Source organism: Tyto alba, unplaced genomic scaffold (genome assembly GCF_018691265.1).
Source record: "Tyto alba isolate M040663 unplaced genomic scaffold, T.alba_DEE_v4.0 Super-Scaffold_42, whole genome shotgun sequence".
NCBI classification, from domain to species: domain Eukaryota; kingdom Metazoa; phylum Chordata; class Aves; order Strigiformes; family Tytonidae; genus Tyto; species Tyto alba.
In genome coordinates, this window is record NW_024881318.1 from 31,665,901 (window position 1) to 31,684,248 (window position 18,348).

Here is an 18,348-nt window from a genome sequence, read left to right on the forward strand (position 1 = left end):
CCATAAGGACTCTCTCCACTCTTAAGAATTTTCAGGTTTAAATAACTCAAAACTTCTCAAATCAGGGAGCTGTAACCTCAGCCATATCTTGTATTTTAATAGAGACAGCATTCGCTTCAAAATTATTTTTAAATTCTAGTCTGGGCCTTATTATCTTCCTGTGCCTTATGCAGTCCAGAACAATGACAAATGGAGTGTGAGAGTCATTCCTGAACATGGAACCTCTCTGCTTCAGTCAAAAAAGTTTTTAAGTCTCAGCTGCAATCTTGGCAACTTAAAAGTTGTCGGCTGCTATAGCTATACTGTCAACTCCTTTGTCCCAAAAGTAAATACATAGCTTATGCTAATAAAACACTTCTTAACCACTTAAAACAGACCCCTAAGCAAAATAAGCTATGCCAACAAAGAAAGGCTTTTCGACCACAGCACCGCATTAGACTTAGTTATACCCGCATTAGACTTGGTATAACTAACGTGGTAAGAATGGAAAAAGCCTGGGCCATGTTTTGACACTTGCAAATTAAGTTACAACAAAATCATAAGTGAACCAAATCCAAACCTCTGCAAAGGGTCTTAGCCAAAGTATATTTATAAGAAACATTAGAATTCTCTGAGCTTTGTGCATCAAGCTTATAAAGTATCGTAGGTCTTATTTTTGCTGAAGTTTGTTTCTCAGAAGGAAAACTGCTTTTTAGTCTACTGCAGTAGTTTAAAGTTACAGAGATTCACACACTGAATACCCTTCACTCTACAGGTACTTACCCACGGCATTCTTACATAAATAACTATGCTACAACTCACCTTCAACTGCACTGGATGTGTTACATTCTTCAAACTCAATAGGGCCTTAAAGAAATGACAATGAAGATAAACATCAGGTGAAATTTGAAATTTAATCTAAGATATTTTAATGGCTATTAATATTTCTTGAAAATATAAGATAATCTAATTATTAATTTAGGTGGTAACTGAAAAGGACAATTATCCTGCCAATGGTCAAACAAACTGCAAAATCATACATGTACAGCAGATCATTAAATATATGTATATAAATATATATATAAAATATATATAAATATCTTCACTCTTTCATACTGAATAACTAAAATAGTGCACACTGTCTAAATATAATTCAATTGCCTGTGTTACAACCACATGAAACATCTCTAATTGGTCTCCTCATTAAAAATTGCATCTATAATATAGTATCAGTGTAAAGTTATCAATTTATCTTCTTTTAATGAACAAGAACTATATAAAGAAAAATTAAAAAGTGAAAAAGCACAGTTATAGTCCTAATTTTGAGATTCACACTTCTGGTAACTCTGTACTGTTAGTTCTTCTGTTTCCTCTTCATAACCAATTACCTAGACATGCAGAATCTTAAACACAGCAATAAAGAAGATGAAAAACTCAAAAACAAAAAAATCATTAAGACTAAACAGGACAAAAGAGCAGAGAACACTAGTCAAGTGCTGTATCTAAAGAGATTCATTATTATGGCTGTCCTTTACAGTTGACACAAGGTAATAGTCAACTGTCATTGCACAGTGAAGTCCTAACCGTCATTCCTTGAATCTGGCCAAGTCTAGAATTTATTTAAGCCCACTGTGAGCCATTTTAGGGAGCAAATGTGTAGAAAAAAACAGTGATTTTTCTGTAAGACATTGTTCAGGGAATGGCAGAATCATACCAATGCTTGTGCAACCGCAAAGAAAACAGCACACGCCACTGGGCACCATTACTTTCAGCCCATACCAAGAATGAGCCCTTCGGCCTCTGAAGCAGTAGCTTATAACTGTATCCACAGAAGAAAAAACAAAGTTTAGCGTGTTAGCACTGGGACACAGGGGTTAATACTTATCTTTCTGTAATAATTTTGAGGCAGTGAGTACAAGTTTATATATAGGTACATGACAGATAAAATAGAGGGGGAAAATAATCACAATTCTATACTCGAAGGTAGCCAAAATCCACCACTCACACAACTACCTCAGGTGAGAGTCTAAAATCTTGAAAATTTTAATTGAAACCAACTGGAAGTAAAGTGATTGTGGAAACATGAAATAAAGAAACTAGTTTCACTTCTACTCCAAAACACACTTGCTAGTAAGTGCTCCGATTTATTTATCTTTATTATGAGGTTATTATTTGTAAGTATCCACCACAAAACCAAAAGCTGTGCAGTTTTGAGGGTATTTTCACATGTAATAAAAGATATACTTGAAAGCATTTTCCAGGATTTTCACTTGTACTCTTTTCAAAATGAATATGTCATGCTCTTAGTCTTAAAAATAAATAGTATTTATAAACAGATCTCAAGTACAGAAAACATAGAGACCATAAGCTTCAGTTTGATTTTAAATAGTACACCACTATAAATCATTGTGCTGCCATCAGAAATGCCACTATGAAATTAAAAAACAATTTAGCTATGAATTAGCACTGTAAACTACACAACTGGGATTTTGTATTTGATTCATGCAGTTAGGTACCTCAAATGGTTCTATTTGTAATGTAACCCTCAGTATGTACATTTAACTCTTGCAGTGCAAAATTATGTTCAACTCAGCACAAATGCTACATTTTGACAGAGTTTCTCAATACTGCAAAAGAAAAAAATTATGCTTATGTTAAACAAGTAAACAATTGAGAAGCTGACGACGTAACTCAATAATTGATGATGTAACTCAACACTCAATTATGTTAAGTAAATTGAGTTATTTTACACATATTAGATAAAATCTACCAGATATTTTAAATTTTGCAGACTTTTAATTTTTTTTTTTTTTTAAAGGGTGTGCTCAAGTAATGACTTGTATTTATAGTAATTAAGACTGAGTCTGCAGGATTTTCCCTGACGGTAAAAAAAGATCTGAGTGCTGGTAGAACTAGCAGCAGGATGAGAATCTGGGACTAGAGCCCATCAGCATCCTATTCATCATAATGTAATTGTTTGGCCTCCAAATGAAGCTTCTGAGAGCAGAATATCAAAAGACCAATCTCAAATGCCAATCTTAACTGCCCTTTAAATTTCAATTATTAAATAATTTCAAATACAAGTCTAAGTATTCAATACAACAAGATGAAATACATATTCTTAACAGCTCTCTCATTCTACTAAATATTGTAAATACATGCGCATTTCAAGCTGATCTCCTAATCCCTTCTCCTTTTCTCTCCACTAAATTCAGAGTAAAGCCAGCATGCTCCACTAATCAGCATATCTGGGTATCTCACAAAACAAAAACTAGCAAAAAAGTTCAGAAAAACAGATTTAGAGAACTGTAGATGTCTACATCCCCACACTGATTTCATCAAAATTTTGTTTTAGGAATTTAAACACTATTGTTCAAAATATATTGAGCAAGAAATTCAGAAAAATACTATAAAAAATAGAAGCTGAAGAACAAATCCATTGCTTCTTCAACACTACAATTCAGACAATACATTTTTCATCACTTTGCTAGGGATTCAACTACTTCTGTTTCTTGCTTCTATACATATTCCCATTTGGCCAGGAAAAAATACAGGCCAAAACCAAAGCCAAACCAACCACAAACACTTATCCCCAAAACAAAAACATAAGGAAAAAACCTGTAAACAATGGCAACTTAAACATATTTTTAGAGAAAAACAAGACTCAAGATTTTTCGAATACCATCCTTTTCTTTATCCTTTCCAGCTACTAAGACTTTTCCCAGTCTATTAAGACTTTCACACTAATGATTAAAATAAATATTTAAGGATTAAGTAAAACTTAACCCTATTTCAGATCAGTATCTTTAGCTTTCACTTCTAACATAAGCAGAAAGCAAAGATTTTCTTTAACAACACATCTGAGTTCCTGTATTTTGTCCATTACACTTGCCTTACACTTGTCTTCAAAGGTAGATTTTTTTACAGCTTGATAAACTTTTTATTGGAAGAGACATACATTCATCCTTAGTACAGAAACACACAGATATGATGATCAGATTAGTGTTTTCAATTCGATTTAATAAAAGCTGGTTTATAACACACCCCCCCGCCAAAAAAAAAAAAAAAATCATTCTTGCAATAATGGATTCTTTTCTCATAGGGAAGACTATAAAATACAATCTGAAAAAAATCTCAGTTACTGAAAAATTGCCTAAGAGGTCTATGAAATTAACTTGGAAATTTTAAATACACTTTCTTCTTAATGATACCTATTAGCTTATTTTATACTTCACCAAAATGGGCAGAGAAGTCCTTTCTCCCCATACGTGCTCTCTTTCCTTCCCCTGTATCTACTAGCTGCTTTACTGAAGGAAAGAGAAATAACAACCATGAAAACAGTATTTTCTTATAACAAATTGTGTGAATAAGTTACAATCTGAAAGAACGTTTTGATCCTAAATTACTTTTCCTACTTGACTCAAACTTCTATAAGGCCCTTCATCTTTTGGAATCTCAGAAGTTCAAGACTCCAGTGGCTGTCACTAATGAATCCACAAACAATAAAAAATTAAGTTCAGCATTTTCCTCCAATGCCCAAAGATGTTTGCTGGTTTTGTAAAATTTGTATTTAACCTGCTCATACCAATGCAATACATGTTGCATTATTTGCTAGCAGAAAATGCAAATTCATATATTTTGCCCTTTTGATCAGAGTATAGTGAAATTTGTAGCAGTTGTAAATTTCCTTAGAGTTTTGTTCTGTAACTTCAGATCTCCCAGCAGTTCTGCTTCCTATATGCCTGCTATAAAGAGTACCATATTTTGCCTGGGGAGCAGTATTTTTAAACCCAACACTACAGAAATAGACATTTTCTGTGGTGCTCTATGTTGAACCAATTTAGAAAACAGGAGAGCTGTGATGAGCCTTTGGTAGCACACAAAACATCTGGGATCTCCTGTGGGCAGAAGTCTTCGTGCCCGAAGAGGTAATAATACTGTAGCCCAGCCAGAAGTGTGCACTGTGACCACATCGTCTACCGCTAGAACCAGCTGCAGTCTCCTAGAGAGCCAAAAGGCCCTAGGCACACATATTGTTATGTGAGCATAGCATCGATAAGGAGTTCAGATGCCTTCTTAAGAACTTCCCCTGAATTGTCCACTGTACTTATGTGTATGAAAACAAAACCATCTGCACTATCATTGCAAAAAAAACCTCCAGAAGCTTTCTTCTTTGAACCACCACACATCTATCTTTCTGATTCCTGATTCCTTAATAGTCAAAAACTCCCAGTGGGTTCGCATTAATGGAGATTGACAGACAGGTGTAAAATATAGATGCAAGTCAAAGCATGCAAGCTCATGTGCTGGTACCACAATAACTTTTGTAAGAGCTACACAAAGATTTTAAGCTGGATGCACTACCTCTACGAGGCAGAAAAATTTTCTTAACAGAGTTGTGCCCAATGATTGAAGTATAGACAAAGCCTTAACACCAACACATATTTCAGCTCAAAATCTGGAAGATTATAATGGCCAAAATGTCCAAAGCAAGTACATAGATTCACTGTCCATTGCAACATCCGAAGAAAGAAAAGCAGTTGTTTCACATTTAAGAAGTATTGCTGATGTACCGGACTGAAGTCATCCCCTGAAGCAGTCTCTAGATTCCCTGCCACATGGCAGCCCAAAGCACCAAAGAAGACCACCTAGATGTTGTCATACTGCAGTAATGATGATAACAATCATGATAACAATGATATTCTGCAGTACTATAGTCAAAGCATTGAGATTTTCTTCATTTTTTTTCTCATAACAAGACAACAATGTGAACTGAAGAGGAAGCCTATTCTCAAGCATTCATATAAACACAAAATAAAAGCAAAGACTAGAACTTGTGCAGCACTGTAAAAATAAAAAATATATTTTAAGACAGTTATCAGAATAAGTAAAAAGTTATAGCTGAGATCTAGACCAGCTGTTGCAAAAGTCTCTGAATTAATGTTCTGTTGGGTTAAGCATGGATAGGTTCAGGCTCAAGATAACTTTTTTACAGTCTGGTTTGCCTGTTGTTACACTGATCCATAGAATGGTAACTATTACTTAAGCATCTCAAATACTTGTACACAGACTTGAAGACACTGTACACACACACAGATAACAAAATAATACAGTGCATATATGAAAGTTAACCTTTACAACAGAAAGAGATATGAGTATCTAGTGGGATTTAAGTCACTTAAGGATACATACCCAGCTATCAGAATGCTAATGAGAATTTAGTATTCTACAAAAGGAACTGGCATCAAAATCAGTACGCTCCTCTAACTGTATGTAAACATTCCCACTGAGCATCACCCTAAAGCATTTTCCAAGGCAAGCTGCTGCAGCTCACAGCATTCTACCAGCCAGGACAGATATGGACACGAAGAAAAGGCAAATGGATGATGGTTTTACAGACACATGGAAGCAGACAGCCGCTATTTGACAAAAGACTGAAGCAAATAAATCAGGAGTAGGTCAGTTCTTAGGCTCTTGAAAATGAGGAAGATTTGGTCTGCTAGAGTAGAAAAGGCAAAAGGTAATTTAAATAAATGGAAATTTTGTATTTTAATTAATCTAATAGCTTACAATAAGTGACACTGGCATAAATTAAACACCAGTGAGTCTACAGCTCTGTATGCATCCCCTAGACTGGTCAGAAAATACATGTTTTTTCTTGTTATAAGAGGCATGTGAATAGGTGGGCTTTCATGACACTATGAGGCAAAGTAAATGGTTAGTAATAAGGAGATACTGATTTTACTCAAAGATGAAGAAAATGCAATTGCACTATTAACTATACTACAGGATCTACTACATATTTAGTCCATGTTTATGGGAACAGTATTTTGAGACTATACACAGGACCACTACAGAAGAGAGTTTATAAATAACAAGCTTACACCTGCTACTTAATTTATCTACAAAGTGACACTAACTATCTTGAAGACAGTCAAGTTTGTTGTCAACTGCCTTGAAAAAAGTTACAAAACTGACCTCCACAAAACCTCTTACACAAACCTCTGCGGCGGAGACACTGGAATAATGTTTTGCTAAGGTCAAAACAACAAAATGTTTTGCACTTTCCTCAACAGAGGGGCAAAAAAAAAGTTTTAATGTTTGGATTCTTAAACACACAAGGCAAATACAAAAGCCAACTACTATTATTAGGAAGGAAAACATAATATTATGTCATACCCTGAAAAAGAGCCCCTAGTAAGTATATCAATGAACTGGAAAATCCTGCAGAGCTAAAAAGGTAAACAAATCAAGAAGTCAACAAATCAACTAAAAACTGCTTTACATTTGCGTCTGCATTTGGAAACTGTCTACTTCCTAGTTTAAGAGGGATATGCATGACAGAAAGAAACATTATCCTACCCAAGCATATATTTTTACTAATTACATTTAATTTTCAGTGACTGGAAACACTAAGATACTCAAAAAAAACCTGCCCTTCCCCACATCCCGAGGAATCAGTTTACACACACAGACATTAACATATCTGTTTCAAGGAAAAGCTTTTAAAAAAACACCATAAATCTGTACTTGTAGTTACAAATACAATAACAAACCATATTCTTGTTTTCGATAAAAACAAAAGTTTGTCTCTTTGAGTGTAAATCATGCATGAAAGGAGGACAATTTTTTTAAACTGCATATGCTTCACATGCTGCTTCAAATGGCAAAGCTTTGCGTGCCTGGCTCAGTGCCAGTTGACAGCTCAGCTGGATATCAATGCACATTCTGACCCCCCTTGCAGCGTGTCACTTCTGAATTGTTTCCGCAGTAGAAAGTTTATTCAACCTCTCTCTCAAATTCAGTGGACCGACCATCATTCTGCTATTTAATCATAGCAGAACAGGATATTTTTCTGACAGCACTAAAGCCAAACAGCAATTCCTAATGAACAGCTTGATACAAGTGGAATTTCAACTGTTTTAGCCTCAATTAATTCTGCTGTCAAAACAAATGACTGCTTTTAGTGTTTAGATGTCAAGCTGCATCACAAAGGTCAATTTTGTATGTACACAAACATATAAGCAATCTTTTTCTTGCTATCATCTGATCCTGTGACATGTTTATCAAAAAATTTCAAGCTTTCAAATTTAGAAGCCAGGAAGGCAAAATATATTTTCTCAACATTACTGTTTCTAACACTAATTTCTCATTTTTATTGCCTGTCTAAAAAAGAGAAATGATTTTATAAAAAGTTACAATAAAAAGAATTTTACGTTTCCCATGGAAAGGACTTATTCCAGATTTAAAAAAATAAAAGTAGAAACAAAGCCAAACTCAAGAATAACTTATTTGTAGGAATGCAGAGTAAAGATGAATGGCTGTTACCATCCTTGAGGTAAGTAACATATTTGTGATATATGTATCATGCTGGTACCAGACTGCTGCAAGCAAACATTAGTTTGTGGGTTCAGTCAGTTCTACTTTCATAGAAAGAGGATAAGGGACAGAAAAAACAACTGGCCCGTTAACAGGCCAATCTGAAGGAAAATACTGAAATAATATTGGTAAAACTGTAACCTTTAATCTAATTCTACAAATACACAGTTCCACCAAAATAATCACTGAATTTCTGACTACTCTTTGTTACATCCTCAGGAATATGTATCAGGCTAGCTGGTATCTAGCCTCTAGAGATGCTTAACAAATCCTCCTTTTTTTTCAAAATTCATGTTGAAAAAAGAAAACTATAGCATGGTGATAGTACTCCTTTTGAAAAAGAAAAGATAGAGGTGATACTAGCAGCCTAACTAACTACAATCATCAGTAGCAATGTATGTGGCACTTCCAAGGAAAGTGGTTTTTTAGATGAAGAAATTAACATATAAGGAAAGCATCTACTAAACAACCAATCAATTCTAACCTTGCACTCAGTTCACTGGATCACATTAGGAAACATTATTCATCTCGGGCTCTTCTGGTACTGTGAGTACAAGTTTCATGAATACAGCGAGCACACTACTCTCAAGGGGCAGTATTTCCATGTGGCTTACAGAGCAAAAACAAAGCAGAAAAGGATCATAATCTGAGTATCTTTAAAATAATTATTAGCAATTAAGATGTTTATCAGCAGTAAGAAGAGATAAGACTTTTCCTTCACCTAAACTAGAGAGGTGGCAAACATCTTCAGTTAAGAAGAAAATATTTTTTATTGCTCTGATAATAGAACCATTTTCAGCAAGAGACATTAAACACATATCCAAGAAAATGTTTCAAGTTAGTGATCCAACTAGCCGGCAACACCTGAATATGACAACAAACATTGGAAATTTCAGCAACAGTTTGTGAAAGCATGAGGTCTGTGAGCAGCAAAATTAATGTCAGCTAAGACTGCCATGGTTTAAACCTGGCCAGCAGCCGAACACCACACAACCTGCAGAACGTTATGTTCCCCAAGTCCCATCCTCCACACCACTCCCAGCCCCTTCTCTCATCCTTTTCTACTCTTGTCCAGATTTATACTTCAACTTCACCTCATATTTCCTTTCTGGCTGCATAAACAACAGGATGTAAGGTGTGGCTGGTTTTGAATTATCCACAGGTTAAGTGGCTGAGAAACAAACACATACATAGAAGCACATATTCAGCTGTCTGCTGACTCTCCAAATGAATCACATCATTACAACTGCCTATTCCTTACTTGGCATGACTAGTTTGGGTCCTTCTTCTCTACCTGGCTCCTCATTTTTATAAAGTCTTTGAAACCTCTACTTTTCCATCAAATTAGGTTGAAAGTGGCAAAGTCTACTGAAAGGTTGTCCTGGGTTTGAGCAAGTGGTGGGGTTTTTTGGTAGCAGGGGAGGGAGCTATAGGGGTGGCCCCTGTGAGAAGCTTCTCAAAGCTCCCCCAGCTCCAAGTCAGCTCCACCTCTGCACCAAAACCAAGCCAATCAGCTGCACCTCTGTGATAAGGTATTTAAGAAGGGACCTGGTGAGGAGGAGTTGCTGCAGCTGTGTGAACACCAAGGTCAGTGGAGGAACGGAGGAAGAAAGGAGGGGGGAGGTGTGCTGGAGCAGAGACACCCCCCCTGTACCCTGTGGTGAGATGGCAGGGCGGCCCCCCCTGCCACCCATGGAGGTCTACAGTGGAGCAGACACTGATTTATGGCCTGTGTTTCATTTCATATGGCTGATCAAGGTGCTGTGCCCAAAGAAGGCTGCGATTTTCTGGGAAAAGGTAGCCCCTGCTGTTGTAGTTCAGCACTGGGAGGATTGCAGCATGTGGGGGTGTCCCACGCTGGAGCAGCTCGGGAAGGGCTGCAGCCATGGGAGGGACTCCGGTTGGAGACAGTTGGTGACCCACAATGGAGCTGTGTGGGGAATGCTGCGGCCTGTGGGAGGGACTCATGTCGGAGAAGGTTGTGGAGGACTGTCCCCCGTGAAAGGAAATGCTGGAGCAGGGGAACAAGTTCCAGAAGCTCCCCCCACCGAAGATGGAAGAAGCGGCAGCACTGACTGCACCCCCCATTACCTGCCCCTGCGCCTCTGGGAGGTAGAGGTATCAGGAGCAGAGCTGAGCCAGGAAGAAGGGAGGGGTGGGGGGAAGGTATTCTCAAGATGTGGCAATGCTTCTCACTGTCCTACTCTGTGTTGTTGTTAGTGTCTGTAATAAATGTATGGGGTTTTTTGTTCCCCTAACAAGTCTGCTTTTTGCTCGTGACCATGAAAGGTAATTTTTTTTTCCCCAAGCCTCATTCCCTGTCCCTTATTATTGCTGGAAGAGAATGGGGAGACAGTGGCTTCATGGTGTTAGGCTGCCAACCAGGCTCAAACCACGACAAAGCTATATGCGTGTGCAAGGAAAAGTACTAAGAAGCAGAAGAACTGTGTAAGTCTAGCCTATAAATATAAGTATCTGTAACAAATGGCTCTGCCTGACTGCTTGGTGAAGGCAGATTATGCAAGTATGCAGTGATGAATGAAATGCACAGATACATTCAAGTAGTTTTATTCTTAAAAGAAGAGTCAGGTAAGATATTGGAAAACTAGGCATTGTAAAGTTAAATTATAGGCCCCCTCTTTAAAGACTGCTTCAAATAATCATGTCTTTTTAACAGTCACACATCGTCCCTATAAGCAAAGAGGAGTATGGTTTCTTACTGAAGTTCTGATCTTAAACCCATGAAATTGTCAGAGGTTAAGATGTTTAATGGGACCCATTTCCTAATGAGAAAAATTATGATAATACATTTTACAGTATCCAGAATTTTTCAGACAGAAGAATCTTCTTTCAGTTAGACAAAATCCTCTCCATGGAAACGTTCTCCTGCTCTGTAGTGCTTTGAAAGTGTTTTGCTATTTACTTATACAGAAGATTAATTTTGTGGGAAAAGGAAGAAAAGTATACGTGCTTAACCACATCTCCACCCCAACTGTAAAAAGGGAAGTATTAATTAGCATATGATAATTTCCATGTGTGCACCATCAGTAAGCAAAGAAAATCAATACGAAATTCTCACTGGTGTGCTTTTTCTGCAGCTAAGGGTGAGTATGAGACACTTCTTTGTGAAGGGGAAAAGTTGAAACCACAGGAATAGCACTCAGAGACATGTTATTAAGGATTACCACAAAATCTCCCTTCCCCACATTTATGCCCAAGGAGCTATTTGTAGCCAAAGACCTTGAAATATGTCTCAGAATTTAGAGACACAAAATATGCATACTATTACCCAATATTATCCATAACAGTGTCCAAGTAAGTGGTTGCAAAGAGGACAAATGCATATGACTAGACCCCGATTTTCCACTCCTGTCCTTGCTGAACCAGGCTATCAAAAATATTAAAGAACTACACAATCCTGTGAAGGATTGTATCAGATATGACAGTAAAACAGAAAGAGACTCTCTGAAACTAAATTCCCAAGGCTTAGGAAGAAGGTTAATGATAGTATGAGCATATCTAACACTGGTTTTCTAGATATCCTCTTTCCCCAAAAAAGAGCAATCAATAGAGAAAACTCTTCAAAACAAAATCATTTCAACATTAAATAAATAATTTAAATTACAAACATTATTAATAAAAGACAAGAATTTGAAATTTTATTGTTATGGTTAAACTTGGACTTAGGTCTGTGCAACTAGCTTGATTAGCTACTGCTTAGACACTTTCCTTTTTCCTCTTCCCTACCCTCATACTATTCAGGCAGCAGGTCAAGGGGTACCCTGGTGTACCTTACATTGCCTTAAAATGCAGACAAATCAATATCCATCATTTAAAATGGAATTACTGACACAGAAGGCCACTGAGGTGATCTATAACAATTAAGACATCAATAAAAAGATAATGAAGACAAAGCAGAAAAGATCCTGCACTTCCTAAGAACCACTACAGACACACAAGGTCAAATACAATTGTAGTGAGAATTAATTTTTAAATGCCAGAGTAAATACTTGTGTTCGAGTATGACATACATACCTAGTTGACCAGACAGTCAGTTCAGTGCAGAAGTTGTCCATTGGCAGTTTGTCCTGGTATAATGTACTATCACGTTACAGTATTATTGTCAATGAAATTATGAGTTAGTTAGAAGCAGAACCCTGTGCAACGCAACTTAGTGATCACTAATTCTGGATAGACTATTACATGCACCGTTTAGGATTTATTTCAATTTTATTAGAAAGGTAGACAAGGTATGTAACTTCGAGTTTGTTTTTAAGTCAAATTTCAGCTTCCTGTGTTTGCTTCCCTAATTTAAAAACACATTTTTCCTCGAAAAATAAGTGCTACAAGACTCAAGCCATTGCTCTTTTCTAACATTGCAGTCTACTAAGAATGAACTACATGTACAGATGTATATAAATAGGTTTCCAAATCTTTACAGATTTTAGAAAGTTTCACTTCTTGTAAGCTTTATCTTCTGATAGACAAAAACCAGAGAAAATAATACACTTCTTCCTTCTAGTTTTGCAAAGTATGCTTCCTGTGAAAATTGCACATTTGAAAAAGCTTAGTTAATGGCCTAGTTAATTCTGTCCAAAGAACATTTCCTATCTTAAGAGAATAATTAAATAAATTAAAACCCCCAAACTTTTCCCTCAATATTAATTCCATATAAGGTTATGCTACTTTATGTAACTAAAGCACAGGTCTTATTTACTTTATTGGCATAAAACACATCTCGGTAAGTTATTTCTATTTGCAAGCGTTTAAAAGCTCTTCAGTATTTTTCTTTATTATCATAGTAGCACCTATCCTGCATACTACTGTATTTTATGATGACTATCACCTAATTAATATCTTTTTCCTACTTAAGGTACTGAAATGGACATTGCTTTGCTTCCACAGACCTGAAAAACTATTTGCCTCAGGCTGCAATTGTTTTTTTTTGTAGCAAGAAAATTCAAGAGGACCCAACAGTACTTCATCTCGCTGAGTGTCCAAGACCATTCAAAACCAAGCTTTTGCCCTGTTGTATCTACAGATGTTGTCTAAAGGTATTTTAATCAATGCTATTAGTCTTCCACTTCCATTAAGAGACTTTTTGAACAAAATTTGTACAGTTATAGCTCTCCAGACCATTAAAAATAAATAAATCGCAAACTAAAACAAGTTTACTACTTAGGTATATGTAATTATTAGAAATCTATCCTGGCAGATGAGACTTCCTAAAGTCCACATCAGCTTTGGCAAGTTTGTTGTTTATGAAGGGATCCAATTTTTGCAGGCAAAATAAAATAGACATCTGGGACAGGAATTAAGACACATTTGTTTGTACACTTCTTGAGCTTGCAGTTCCTCACTGAAAACAGAGCTCTACAGTGCAGGACCCTTAAATACTTTTTTACCTGTGTCAAGCCCAGTTTCTCATAAAAATCCTCAAAGTTATTCTCACGTAATTTCTTCCATTAACTTCTGAAATGTAGCAATGGTCTTCTTTCTTTTACAAATAATACTTTTCTGAATCCCTTGGATATTGTCAGTATTAAAAAGCTAAACTCATTCCTCAGTCAGCCTTCTGTGCAGAATTATGCGTGGGCACAGGCTTTGACAAACAGTGACACTTCAGGCTATTTATGCACCTAATCACAAGTGTTGGCAGCACTAAAAATTTAACAATATTTACAGAAAATACAAAGAAAACCATTTATAAGAACATAAAATAAACACTTGCTTTGTTACACTTCCTTGTGGAAAAAAAAGCTCAAAGATGTCATGCAGAGCTGTTCAAAAATTCTTATTAACCATTTTCAGTGTTTATCTCCATCTACTTTGTTGCTGTTTAGTGTCCTAGAAAAGCATTTTTATAAATGCTATAAACTATTATATTATCAGACAAACCCATGGAAAAAATAAATGCCACACCCAGCACTGTTTCAAGACTTTCTCTCAAAGCAGAGTTCATTATTCAAGCACATAAAAAGCTAGGAGCTTTAATCAAAGCAAGCTTCAATACTTCATGACCCTCATTTTGCCCCTCAGTCTCTGGGAAAGGACTAACTTGTTTCTAGAATTTTTCAGGAGTAACACAATTATTATTAACACTTTTTCTTCTACTTTATCCTGTTTATCTTATATTTTTCTTCATTAGATAGAAAAAGTAGTCTAACACAACACACTAACTAAATAGGAATATTAACATGGAGTGAGCACATGTAGTGCATTTACTTTATTTGCACTAGCTTTCCAGTTGTGGTGCAGATCACTTTCATGCTCTTGCGCCCACTTTGGAAAAAAACACATAAGCAGTAGGCTTCATAAGCATTTAGGACTAAAATGCCCACTTAAGCAATTAGAAAAGACCTGATAGCACATCATAAATTCACACCAAACTCTGCACTAATCCCCCATCACTGCCAACAGGCAGCCACATAAAAATCATTATTCTAATCAAATAATCAATAATTCACTTGAGTTCACTAAATCAGAGATCAGTTTAATTAAAGCCTAGGTAAAATTTGTTTTTAAAATGTTTACTAACTTGAAGCTTTAATGCTTTATGATTCTGATAATAGGCAGTGCTGTCAGAATTTATGAATTTGTAAGGAATCCAGATTAAAATCCTTTGCTTGCCATGGAAATAGTAAACATTATAGTTTATCAACAGTTTTACTGTTTGTGAAAAGTCCACATTGCATTCAGCAGGAATGCCTTACCTAAATAAAACATTATTTTTTTAAGACTTCAAAACACAGAATGTGTTAGCTCTCTAGAAACAGAGCTCCCAAATGTGTTCCCTCAGTACAGACAAGGATCACCATCACATTGACAAGGATGCCAGTGTATGATATGCATTACTTTGTGAGGCAGTGGAGATCTTGACATTATAGCTGTCCTAAGTCACTGATAAAATTCTCAACTCTAGACTAATTTATAGCCTTCCCAGAAAGAATTCCAAAATGATTAAAAAAAAAAAAATACCCTGAATTAATGTCTCCATTTGGCATCTATGATCTTAAACTATCCCATGACTGGAGTTACCACGAGCCTTGAGACAATTTTTTCTGCATGAGTAAATAAAGCAAAAGAGGCTTCAGCAGCTCCAAAAAGCAACAGACCAAACATTTTTTTTAACCAGAATTACTGATCAATTACTGGCCAAACTGTCACTTTCCGGATTTGGTAAGGGAGGAAATGGAGTAGGAATTTTACATCTGTCCTTTTCTGAATCTTGTTATCTGTGGAAGCACCATTTAATTAAAAGGACTTACACTATTATTCCTAATATCTGGAAGGACAAAGGGAACAAAAGTCAAATGCTTTACTATACAGGCAAGAGCCTGTGATGGCTGATCAACAGCAATTGTGGATAATACACATTGCGAAGTACTTTTGTTATGATTTAATCCAAAGTGCTGGTAGATTGCAGGCCCTAATTTTACAGTGCTTTAGGAAATGTGAACTTCTAGCCCCTCCATAAAGTTCAAATTTATTGGATGGATAATGAAAGGAGACAAGATGTATTTTTATGGGCTTGTGTTTTCCACAGCCCAAATTCTAGATACTTTTACTGGTACACTAAGAAGACAACTTGCATACGACTGTTCCTCTCTGCCAGATCTTCTCTGCTTACTTGTGTGTTGCAGTTGCAAGTCATGTTCTGGCTTCTTCAGATTGTGAAAGGTGGGTCAAGTTAGCACAAAAACAATGATTTTTTTTTTTAATTATAGTTAAAAGATGACCCAGTGCTTCTCTCACACTGAATAATGGCACAGCATGTGTAATAATTGCAGATCCTTGTTTTATTGGAGGACTAAGGAGCCAGCGAAGATTATGACTTTCCATTTTTGTCTATTACAATAGAAAATTTTATTTCAAAAAATATAATTTTTTGAACAAAATAAGAGGAACAAGTTACTAAATTACAAACAGCCAAAAACAATGACACCAGAACCAATTAATGAAAACAAATAATCTAGATTTGGCTTTTGTTCTTGTTTTTTTGCACAATGCAGCACAGCTGAGTCTTCTCATCTGGCCTTCAAGGTACCCTCTGGGTAAACTGTGTAGTGGGCAAAAACTAATACAGGGTCAAACACACACAGTTAGCTCCCTACATATGAGAAGAAGGCACAGTAATTCAATAGCTAAAATCTAAAAATCACTCATGACTAACTACAGCGATACAGGCATTCACTAACCTCTTCAAACACATTATCCTGCCATATTTCGGACATAAGATCTAGGAAAAACATGAGTTTGCACTTCCTAGCAGTTGCCCTAGTCCTATTTCATTAGGGATCAACTTTTCATACTGGAATAAACCAATTTTTAATAGATTATTAGAAGATTAAGTAAAGAAAACTAGAAATTGATATGTCATTAATCTGGAATAGACATCATCTCTGTTACTGATTAACATGTACTTTGGGTGGAAGAAAGGCAGACATCTACCATGCAGTAAATGAATTTTCTAAGGAATAATAGGCAATAGCCTATCACAACCAGAAAATCGATTCATCAGAAGTGGCCAACAAGTTTTCATGAACACTGCAGGACCATTTGAATGACAAGAGCCTCTTCTAACCGATGGTATCAAATCCACTATTAGACCTAACAGCAGGAAAATATCATAGAATAGTTCGGGTTGGAAGGAACCTTTAAAGGTTATCTAGTTCAACCCCCGTGCAATGAGCAGGGACATCTTCAACTGGAGTAGGTTGTTCAGAGCCCTGTCTAACCTGACATTGAATGTTTCCAGGGATGGGACATCCACAACTTCCCTGGGCAACCTGTGCCAGTGCCTCACCACCCTCACAGAAAAGACTTCTTTCTTATAACTAGTCTGAATCTACCCTCTTTTAGTTCAGAACCATCACCCCTTGTACTAGCACTACGGGCCTTACTTTCTTGTCCCCATCTTTCTTATAAGCCCCCTTTAAGTATTGAAAAGACACAATAAGGTCTCCCCAGAGCCTTCTCTTCTCCAGGCTGAACAACCTCAACTCTCTCAGTCTGTCCTCACAGCAGAGGTGTTTCAGTCCTCTGGTCATTTCCATGGCCCTCCTTTGGGCCCGTTCCAACAGGTCCGTGCTTTTCCTGTACACTTCTCTGGATGCAGCCCAGGATACGGTTGGCTTTCTGGGCTGCAACTGCACACTGCCAGCCCATATCCAGCTTTTTATACACCAGTAACCCAAGTCTTTCTCCTCAGGGTTGCTCTCAATCCCTTCATCCCCCAGCCTGTATTGATACTGGATGTTGCCCCTACCCTGGTGCAGAACCTTGCACTTGGCCTTGCTGAACCTGGGCCCACTTCCTGAACTTATCAAGGTCCCTCCGAATGTTAGAAACAGTTCAGAGAACACTTAAATTCTGACCTGAAGCCTTACTGGCTATTGCAGGTCCTGTCAGCTCTCTTTCTGTTTTTTCAGTGTTATACAATAAGTGATTTTTTTTCTCTTTCAGGTAAAATTAAAAGATTTGCAACTGGATGTATGTGGCTATTTTTTTATTACACTGAATGGAAGTGAGAAAACAAATAACTAATACAACTTCTTCAAATACTGTACTACTAAAAATTGTAAACTAAAATCTAAACTGAAATAGAAAAAATATTTAAAGTAAATTCAGTAAGAAGTAGGTGATAAAGATGACTAGGTAAGTTATTGAAGTAGCAGTTAAAAAAGAGCCATTGTACAGAAGTTGATAAATGAAGTTAAAAAACCTCACAAAGCATTACTGCTTCAAAGAAACGTTACTCGTACTACAAAAACAGTGTTAAACTTTAGAAGCCCCGGTACATTATGACTTCAGGAGACAGAAATTAGCCACCAGAGGGAGCCCATATAATCTGGTACAAAGGACATCACTGTACAAAGAAAAATTTCAATTATGCAGATGACAGTTGAAGAAAATTATTGCCTATGTCTAGAAAACTTTACTGTAAATTGTTTAGAGTCCATGCAATAAAACAACCCTCCTCAGTACCTC

General features: G+C 36.6%; 1 protein-coding gene across 4 annotated transcripts in view; it reads right to left on the reverse strand.

Annotated features, from left to right (window-relative positions):
• FCHO2 (FCH and mu domain containing endocytic adaptor 2) overlaps positions 1-18,348 on the reverse strand; it is a 96,439-nt gene that overhangs the window by 43,072 nt on the left and 35,019 nt on the right. For all 4 annotated transcript variants that reach the window (XM_033008685.2, XM_033008683.2, XM_033008684.2 and 1 more), the window contains exon 9: positions 802-846. In XM_033008685.2, coding sequence (XP_032864576.2) covers positions 802-846 — 45 coding nt within the window. The remainder of the gene's footprint in view (positions 1-801; positions 847-18,348) is intronic.